The 9,970-nt window shown below is 41.1% G+C and overlaps 1 protein-coding gene across 1 annotated transcript in view; it reads right to left on the minus strand.

Annotated features, from left to right (window-relative positions):
- The window catches only part of LOC123516945 (probable glutamate receptor), a 15,037-nt gene extending 5,389 nt beyond the window's left edge, over nt 1-9,648 (minus strand). The window contains exons 1-7 of the mRNA XM_045276737.1: nt 9,643-9,648; nt 9,072-9,169; nt 3,831-4,035; nt 2,997-3,137; nt 2,674-2,873; nt 957-1,135; nt 476-667 (exon numbers count right to left, since the gene is read on the minus strand). Coding sequence (XP_045132672.1) covers nt 476-667; nt 957-1,135; nt 2,674-2,873; nt 2,997-3,137; nt 3,831-4,035; nt 9,072-9,169; nt 9,643-9,648 — 1,021 coding nt within the window. The remainder of the gene's footprint in view (nt 1-475; nt 668-956; nt 1,136-2,673; nt 2,874-2,996; nt 3,138-3,830; nt 4,036-9,071; nt 9,170-9,642) is intronic.
- Between the last annotated feature and the right edge of the window lie 322 nt (nt 9,649-9,970).

The following is a 9,970-nucleotide window of genomic DNA, read 5'->3' on the forward strand; positions in this document are numbered from 1 at the left end:
ATATAGACCCTGCAAGTAAAAAAAAGGAAAAAAAGAAAAGAAAAAAAAAAAAAAGAAACTATAATGAAGGACTTACATGTCGATAAAGCAACACCCACTGCCTCACTCCCTCCTTCATCGCCTTCTTCAGAAAACCAAAAGAAAAAAAGAAAAAGAAAAAAACACTACAAACTTAAAAAAAAACAATATAATTAATGACTTACATGACGATAAAGCAACACACACTGCTTCACCCCCTCCTTCATCGCCTTCTTCAGGAAAAAAAACAAAGCACAGATCCCACAATTAGAAAAAAAAAGAAAAACGAAAAAAAAAAAAAACCAGGAGACTTGTATACTGAAGGACTTTATTTGACAAGAACCCAACCACCTACTGCTCACTCCCTCCTTCATCGCCTTCTTCAGAAAAAAAAACCGATCCTACAAATAGAAAAAAAAAAGAAAAACCCTTGAAATTTGTATACTGAAGGACTTACTTGACAACAGACCACGCGCCCACTGCGACACTTCCTCCCTCGTCGCCTTCTGCAGTAGCCCAGAGTAGAGATTCTGCACTCCCGCCCCTGTCGAGTTGCAATACAGGCAGCGTTTGTACACCGTCAGTCCCCTCTTGTCCTGAAGGGGTGTCTGAGTGTTGCTGGGGGAGGGGGTGGCCTGTGTGGTGTTGCCTGTAGGAGGAGGAGGAGGAGGAGGAGGAGGAGGAGGAGGAGGAGGAGGAGGAGGAGGAGGAGGAGGAGGAGAAGGAGGAAGAGGAGGAGGAGGAGGAGTGTGATTACTGTTATATGTGTTGATGAAATATCGTTAAAATCACACACACGCACACACACACACACACACACACACACACACACACACACACACACACACACACACACACACACACACTCTCTCTCTCTCTCTCTCTCTCTCTCTCTCTCTCTCTCTCTCTCTCTCTCTCTCTCTCTCTTTCTCTCTCACCTGTCACCGTCCCATTCTCAGCGTGTAGATGGGTGTGCGTGTCAGTAGAGTAGAAGTAGAGGGCGCGGCCGATGTTCCGAAGGGCGTGGTGGAGCAGAACACCACGCCCACCCACGTCACCGCCCACCACCACCACCCTCATGCCGGGCCACAACCTCAGACCGGCCGCCTCTAGAATCCTGTAGTAGTAGTAGTAGTAGTAGTAGTAGTGGTGATGGTGGTGGTGGTGGTGGTGGTGGTAGTTGTAATGGCGGTAGTAGTGGTAGTGGTGGTAGTATCAGTAGTAGTGGTAGTAGTAGTAGTAGTAGTAGTAGTAGTGGTGGTGATGGTGGTGGTAATAGTAGTAGTTGTAGTAGTAGTAGTAGTAGTAGTAGTGGTAGTGGTGGTGGTGGAAAGGGAGTGGAGTGGGGCATGAATGGGTGTTGGTGGATTTTCAAGGGCATGGGTGGGAGTCTTTGTGAGTGTTCACGTTTATGAAGGGCGTCTCTCTGCTCACCACCTTCAAAATGCCAGCACTACCGGGGCTCGTATTCTTAAACACTTGTGTGCTTCACCTCCATTATTTCAAGTCTTTTTTTAAATAAAGACTCGATTATATGAGTTTTAAGGTGTTTTTACTGTTCTAGAGGCAGACTGAAAACACCGTTAATCGTCTCTGTGGCCTTGGAAAATAGTCGCGGTGAGAGAGACAAGCATTTTTATGGTTGTAGATGCAGATTGACAAGATTTCTGCATTGTTAACTGGAGAAACACTTGAAAACCTGTTAATCATCATCAAGGATGGAAGAAGATAGGAAAGGGAGATGGAAAATAAAAGATAACTGAAACACCACAATGAGATAGAAAAATAGTGTTAGCTCCGGTAGGAATCGAACCTACGACACACGGTAAGTTACGACAATGTCGCGGGTCCGCTGCTCTGCCACTGAGCTACGGAGCAGGTGATATGAGACCGATGCATTAATGATAAGGCCAACCCACTCACTCCAGCCACTTGTCACGCAGCCCAGTCACGGGGTATACTGTGGGAATTTATATAACCTTAACAAGTTTATATGAGAACTAAATGACTACTGTATTTTTTCATGTACAAGAGGAAAACCGGAAAAGGATAAAAAAAAAAACTAGGAAAAAAAAGTTAGTGCGGACACTTGTCACGTCGCCGAGTCATGAAGTCCACTCTAAGAAACCACGTAACTCTAACAGAAATTTATGTGGGAAAAATGATTGTATATATGTTTTTTTTTTTTTTAATACGTGTAGGAGAGGAGAACTGGAAAAAATAAAAATAAAACGAATTAAAAAGAAAAAAAAAGTTGAAGCGCCAGTCCTCGAACAGGTGTCAGAAGAGTAGCCCCGCTGCCTCACACCTTGCACTTGTCACGCCGCGGTGTGTCACGGAATCCACAGCGTGAGACTTGTGCAACTCGAGCGGATATTGACACACCACTTGACACTATGTAGGATGGGAAAGCCGGCCAAGGTCAACAAAAACCACAATCAACCCTTTCAGTACTGGGACGCATTTTACCTTGAGCTTTGCATACGATTCCACGATTTTACATTAGGAAAGTTTATGGAAGTTAGAAGGTTAGTGGCCACAGTCTTCACTATTTTAATCCCCCACACAAGTTTCTGAAGCTATAGAAAGTCACCAAATAGTAAGCAGAAGCCTCCTCCTCCTCCTTACTCTTCACTGACTCACTCCATTCCTCACCTGAAGGACTCCGTGGCGGCGCTGGTGGTGGTGTCCAAGAGGAGAGCCCGGCACGGCGCTCTCACGCTGGCCCACACTTCCTTCAGGAGCCCCGCCGTCCCGCCCCACGCCCCGCTACCCGCCCTGCCCGACGCCCAGCCCGACGCCACCTGCTCCGCCTCCACCTTCTCCGCCTCCACCATCGCCACCGGCAGGAGTAACTTAGAGCACCGTCTGTGTGAAGAAATGAAGGTATGTTTGTCTCTCTCTCTCTCTCTCTCTCTCTCTCTGGGGTGGGGTGTTGGGGTGGTGAGGTATAGCTGGTCTTTGAGGGGGAGGGGTACTGGGGAGTGTTGGGGTGAGGGATGGCTGGTCTTTGCTGGGGGGGGGGACATGCTGGAGGATGTTAGGGTGTTGAGGAATAGCTGTTCTTTGCGGGGGTGGTGTACCGGGGAGGTGTTAGGGTGAGGAATATCTGGTCTTTGCTGGGGGTGAGGAATAACTGGTCTTTGCTAGGAGTGGGGGTCGGTACTGGGGGTGGTGGTGAGGGATGGTGAGGCAGACAGGTAAGCACCATTTGTAAGCGGTAAGTGCTTCCCGTGACTAGTAGCAAATGGGATCTTTTATTACTCAGTGTGTCTTGAGACGAGGCATTTGCACTGATGGAGGTCACACTTTCATCTTTATTCTTTATGTTTCGTCCTCTTTTTATTTATTTTTATTTTATTTTCTTGGTTTGTGTGCTGATGTGGTTTGTTTTGATTTGGGTATTCACTCGTTCACATTACTTGCGATTGGATTCTCTTATTTTTCATTCTTTCTCTCAAGCTTTCACTCATGTATCTGTTGACCTGCTCACTCACTCACTCACTCACTCACTCACTCACTCACTCACTCACTCACTCACTCGCATTACTTTTTATCTTCCTCACTTACGCTTCACCTCCCTCCGTTACTATCTCTCTCTCTCTCTCTCTCTCTCTCTCTCTCTCTCTCTCTCTCTCTCTGTGGGAATGTGCTTTGTAAAACTCGTATTTGTGTGTGCCAAAGAGAGAGAGAGAGAGAGAGAGAGAAGGACGGAACAATAGAAAAAAAAAGAACAAAGGACGGAGATAAGGACACACACACACACACACACACACACACACACACACACACACACACACACACACACACACCTGGCGACAGAGGCTAGCAGAGGTGAAGGTGCCACGGAGAACAGTGTAAGATGGCACGCCGCAGCCCCTTCCTTCACCACCTCGCCCACCAGCCCGCCCACGCCCTCCCATAGACGTGTGGGCGTGTGGGTGCTGGAGCCGCCCACAAGCCCACCAGGGAGCAGCAGACACAGCATTAAGCGTGGTATTGGTAACACTGACATGTCTGCAAAGTGAAATGAATTGGCAATACTGTATCAGGCGGAGCTTGTAAAAATTAGTATGATTTCTACAGTTATGTTTTATTTGTTTATTTATTTATTTTTTTTTAAGTAGTGTTGAGAATTTGTGTATTCATTTCTTTGGCCTTGGAAAATATACGTAGTGAAAGAATAATGCGTTTTTAAGGATGTTTTTAAGGTTCTAGTGACAGATTAACATATTTTCGGTGTCTTATGGAAGTTTCCCGTTTACCTACAAAAAAAAAAAAGGAAAAAAATAATAAGATAGATAGATAAATGAATAGAAAAAGAATTAAAAAATTGATTGATTAGTAAAAATGAGAGATAGATAAATAATGATAATAAATAAGTAAATAAGTGACAAACAACAACAACAACAACAACAACAACAACAACAATTCAATCACTCAATAAAACCAAATATTAAAACACTAAAGATTTTTACCAATTTTCTCCCCTTCTTCCCCTTCCCCTCTCCCCCTCCCCTTCCCCTCTCCCCCCTCTCCCCCCTCCCATACTTCCACCCTTGGACCTTTCCTCTTGCCTCTCTCCCCTTTGAGCTCCCTCCCTTTCTTCCCCCTTCCCCCCCAAACCAGCTCCCCTCATGTCCCCTCCAGGAGGTCTAGGTTAACTTAAAGGTGGAGGGGAAGAGGAGGGAATGCGCTTTGCCACTGTGTTCACTTCCGCATCCCTGGTTCTCGTGGTGGTGGTGAGTCATTCTCCTGTGCTGTGGTAGTCATTCTGTTTGTCTTGTGTGTAATTAATTCTATCTATTTGTCTATCTATCTATGTATTTATCTATCTATCTATCTATTTATCTATCTATCTATCTGTTTATCTACCTATCCGTCTATCTATCTATGTATCTATATATCTATTTATCTATCTATCTAACTAACTATTTATCTATCTAACTATCTATCTATCTATCTATCTATCTAGTCCTCTGATACTACTACTGCTACTACTACTACTACTACTACTACTACTACTACTACTACTACTACTACTACTACCATTTCGTTCAGTAGGATGAAATAGTAGTACATAACAGTTGCAGAGAGAGAGAGAGAGAGAGAGAGAGAGAGAGAGAGAGAGAGAGAGAGAGAGAGAGAGAGAGAGAGAGAGAGAGAGTTTTAATTACGCCCCTTCACTATATCATAGAGGCTAGCGACGTTATGTGCGGAAGGGCGACATTAGAGAGAGAGAGAGAGAGAGAGAGAGAGAGAGAGAGAGAGAGAGAGAGAGAGAGAGAGAATATGAAGGAAACTGACACATACTTCTTAAATCTGAAATGGAAAAACTGAAGGAAAAATAGAAAGGAAAGAAATAAACTAAAAAAAAAAAAACACTAATAAAAATGAAAGAAGGAAAATAGAATGATGAAAAAAAAGATGAAAATAATGAAAAAAATAATGAAAATAAAATGTAACTTAGAAAAAAAATGTGGAAAAAATGAATGTTAGAAATAAAAAAGTAGAAAAAAGTGAACGTTTATAAATACGAAAGTAAAAATAAAGTAAAGAAAAGTAATTGTAAAAAAATAAGTTTAGAAATGTAGAGAAAGAAACAAAAAAGTAAAAAAAGTCAAAAGAAAATAAAAAAAAAAAACTAAAAAAAGGAAAAGGTAAAATAAAGTAAAAAAGAAAATGAAAAAAGTAAAAAAGAAAAAGAAAGTAAAAAAAGAAAAAGTAAGAAAAGTAAAAACAAAAAGTAATAAAAGTAAAAAAGTAAAGTAAAAGTAAAAAGTAAAAGTAAAAATAAAAAGTAAAGTAAAAAAACAAAAGTAAGAAAAGTAAAAAAGTAAAAAAAAGTAATAAAAAAAAAAAAAGTAAAAAGTAAAGTAAGTAAAAAGTAAAAGTAAAAAAAGGAAAAAAAAAGTAAAAGTAAAAAAGTAAAAAGTAAAAAGTAAAAAAGAAAGTTAAAAAATAAGTAAAAAAAAGTAAAAAGTAAAAAAAAGTAAAAAAGTAAAAAGTAAAAAAAAAGTAAAAAAGTAAAAAAAAGTAAAAAAAAAGTAAAAAGTAAGAAAAGTAAAAAGTAAAAAGTAAAAAAAGTAAAAAAAAAAAAATAAAAGTAAAAAAAAAAAAAAAAGTAAAAAAGTAAAAAGTAAAAAAAAAAAAAAGTAAGAAAAGTAAAAAGTAAAAAAAAAATGTAAAAGTAAGAAAAGTAAGAAAAGTAAAAAAGTAAAAAGTAAAAAACAAAAAAGTAAAAGTAAAAAAATAAAGTAAAAAACAAAAAGTAAGAAAAGTAAAAACAAATAAAAAGTAAAAAAAAAAAAGTAAAAAGTAAGAAAGTAAAAACAGGTAAAAAGCAGAAAAAAGTTAAAAAGAAAGTGTAAAAAGAGAAAATTTTAGAATGTGGAGAGAGAAAAATAATGAGATACTTGAAAATAATGTTACGAGGCCACACGAATAGAGAGAGAGAGAGAGAGAGAGAGAGAGAGAGAGAGAGAGAGAGAGAGAGAGAGAGAGAGAGAGAGAGAGAGAGAGAGAGAACACACACACACACAGAGACAGACAGACAGGCAGACAGACAGACAAACATTGGAAGAGACAAGAGATTAACTTACAAAAAAAAAAAAAAAAAAAACCAGAATTGAAATATCACAAGAATTTAAAACGAAAAAATAAGAAAAAACAAATAAAAATCCATGTAAACAATTGAAAAGAAGACAAATTTTCCTTTTCTTTTCGTTAATTCAGAATATTTCACCAATTTTTCTTTTCATTGTGGAATTTAAGTTTATTTATTTATTTATTAGGTATATAGAGAGTAGAGAGGGAGAGGGAGAGAGAGAGAGGGAGAGGGGAGGATAGAATAAGGGATGAAGGGAAAGAGGGGAAGAGGGAACAAGGGATGAGGGGAGAGAGAGAGAGAAGGAGGAGGGGAAATGAGAGGAAGAGTAAGGGAGGAGAGAAAGGAAGAGAAAGAAGAAGAGAAAGAGAAGAGTTAGAAGGAGAGAGAGGAAGAGAAGGTAGGAGATCAGAGGAGAGGGAGAGAGGAATAGAAAGAGAAGAGAGGGAATGGGAGGGGAAGAAAGGGGAGGGCATGGAAGGAAGAAGGGAATAGAAGATAGGAGATGGGGAGAGGAGAAAGAGAAGTGATGGAAGGGGGATGGAAGAGAGATGGGAGGGGAGGAGAAAAAGGGAAGAGGAAGAGAGGAGAGGAGAGGGGAAGAAAGGGGATGCGATAGAAGGAAGAATGAGGGAGAAGAGAGGGATGGGACGGGAGGAGGAGGAGGAGGAGGAGGAGGAGGAGAAGGAGGAAGAGGAGAGAAAAAAAAAAACTGAAGATGGGAATGGAGAAGAAGAAAGATGAAGAGAGGATAGGATGGGAGAAGACAAGAGGGAGATGAAGAGATGGAAGAGGAAGAGAGAGAGAGAGAGATAGGATGGGAGGAGAGAAGAGGCAAGAGAAGGAAAAGAAAAGATAGAGGATGGGAAAGAAAGATGAAGAGAAAGAAGGGGAGAGGAATTGAGAAGAGAGGAAGAGATGGGAGGAGGAGGAGAAGAAGAAGAAGAAAGGAGAGGATAAGAGAAGAGGGAAGTGATGGGAAGGAGAAGCAATGGAGGGGAGGAGGGGGCAGTAGCGAGGGGACGAGGGCAAGACCGAGGGGGGGGAGGGAGCAGCATCTCATTACCGCGGCAGGAGAGTTGTTAAGTGTGCGCCAGGATTCATTATTAGCGGAGCGCGAACCACCAGTCTCGTGTTTCAATTAGCGCTAGTAACACATTGCTCTCTTCTCACCAGTCGGCGCCGCTTCGCTCTCTCGCCCACCACAACTCACCCGGAGAACTACATGGGTTTTTAAGACTGTTTCTCCTGTTAACTGTGACTTCACGGGTTTTTAAGACTGTTTTTCTCCTGTTAACTGTGACTTCACGGGTTTTTAAGACTGTTTTTCTCCTGTTAACTGTGACTTCACGGGTTTTTAAGACAGTTTTTCCCTGTTAATAAAGTAGAATAGTGTTAATCTGTCACTTAACCCCTTCAGTACTGAGATAATTTTGGGTGTGATTAGACGATTTTATTTGCGTTAGGAAGGGTCTATGGAGGTCAGATGATTATTGGTCAGTCTACTGGTTTAATTCCCACATAAGTTCCTGGAGGTGTGTAAAATCACCAAATAGTCACCAGAATGTATATGAAAGCGCGGCATACTTTAGTGCTGAAGGGGTTAAACATGGTATACTTTAGTGCTGAAGGGGTTAAACATGGTATACTTTAGTGCTGAAGGGGTTGAACATGGTATACTTTAGTGCTGAAGGGGTTAAACATGGTATACTTTAGTGCTGAAGGGGTTAAACAAGAAAATACCATTAAAAACCCGTGTCACTTATTTTATTTCACCATGACTCTTTTCAAGGACAGAGATGACTACACGTGTTTTCTAGACTGCTTATCCTGTTATTGTAGAAAGTGTTAATTTGTCACTAACACGACAAAAACACCTTTAAAAATCCGTGTTACTTATTAAAACACTTTGCTCTCATCATGACTTTTTCAAGAGATTTTTTTTTTTTGTTAATGTATAAATAATGTTAATCTGTCACTAAAACGGTAAAAGAAATATTAAAAAACTAGTGTCACTTATTAAAATGCTTTGTTCTCTCTCACTACGACTGTCTTCCAAGGCCACACTGTTTATCCTGTTGGCAATGTAGGATTAGCGTTAAGTTGTCACTAAAACAGGCAAAAAAACACCATTAGAAACCAGTCACTTATTACGAAGACCACAGAGATGCTAACTTACCTTACAACCTTCCTTCCTTCCTTCCTTTCTTTCCAATTTTCTTTTCTTTCTTCCTTCCTTCCTTCCAATCTCCTCCTGCTTTCCTTCTTCCTTCCTTTCTTCCTTCCTTCCTTCTTTCCAATCTTATCTTTCTTCCTTCCTTCCAGTCTCCTCCCTGCCTTCCCTTCTTCCTTCCTTCCTTCCTTCCTTCCTTCCTTCCACCCTTCCTTCCACACTCCCTCCCTCCTTCCCTTTCTTCCTTCCTTCCTTTCACCCCTCGATTCTCACCTTACCTTCAAAGTCCACCTTCCACCAAAGGAGACGAAAGAGGAACTACACACTGTACTTCCACCTCTCCACTTCCCCACCTCTCCACTTCCCTCCACCTGCCAAAGAGATGAGCCCCATTAAAGATCCATTCGTGAAATATTTATACCATCAAGTGACTCCTGATGTGAACTTGCTAGTGGATGGACAATGTGGAGTAATGTGGAATAATGTGGAGTAATATCTGCATGCACTCTGTTATGTTGTGTTTTTAGGTGTTAGGGGAAGGGGGGTGGTGGAGGGGGGGTAATGTTCGTGGTGGTGGTGGTGGTGAGTGGAGTAATGTGGATGAGGCTAAGTGAAGTGTTGTTATAGGTGGTGTGTGTGTGTGTGTGTGTGTGTGTGTGTGTGTGTGTGTGTGTGTGTCGGTCAATCAATCCTTCTTAACATACAAGTAAATAAAGTAAGTATGTAGTAGTCGTGGTAGTAGTAGTAGTAGTAGTAGTAGTAGTAGTAGTAGTAGTAGTAGTAGTGGTAGTGGTAGTAGTAGTTTTAGCAGGTAACAACAACAACAACAACAACAACAACTTACTTTCATAACCGCTAAAAAATTTTTGAAAGACGTGAAAAAAAATGAGAAAGTTTTTAGATAATCCTTTTTTCTTTTCTTTTTTTTTTCTTTTCATTTTTCTTCTCCTTCCGTAATGCATCGCTCACGCCACGCCTCCCAGAAAGCTTAACTCAGCGCCGCGCCTTCTCGTCAGCAGCTGCAGGGGACACACACGCCCTCACACGCCCTCACACGCCCTCGCCAGTCTCGTACAGAAAACTTCCATTATAACACGGACAGCTGTGAAGGGAACGGTGGTGGTGGTGGTGGTAGTGGTGGTGATGGTGGTGGTGGTGGTGGTGGTGATGGT

Source organism: Portunus trituberculatus, chromosome 6 (genome assembly GCF_017591435.1).
Source record: "Portunus trituberculatus isolate SZX2019 chromosome 6, ASM1759143v1, whole genome shotgun sequence".
Classification (NCBI taxonomy): domain Eukaryota; kingdom Metazoa; phylum Arthropoda; class Malacostraca; order Decapoda; family Portunidae; genus Portunus; species Portunus trituberculatus.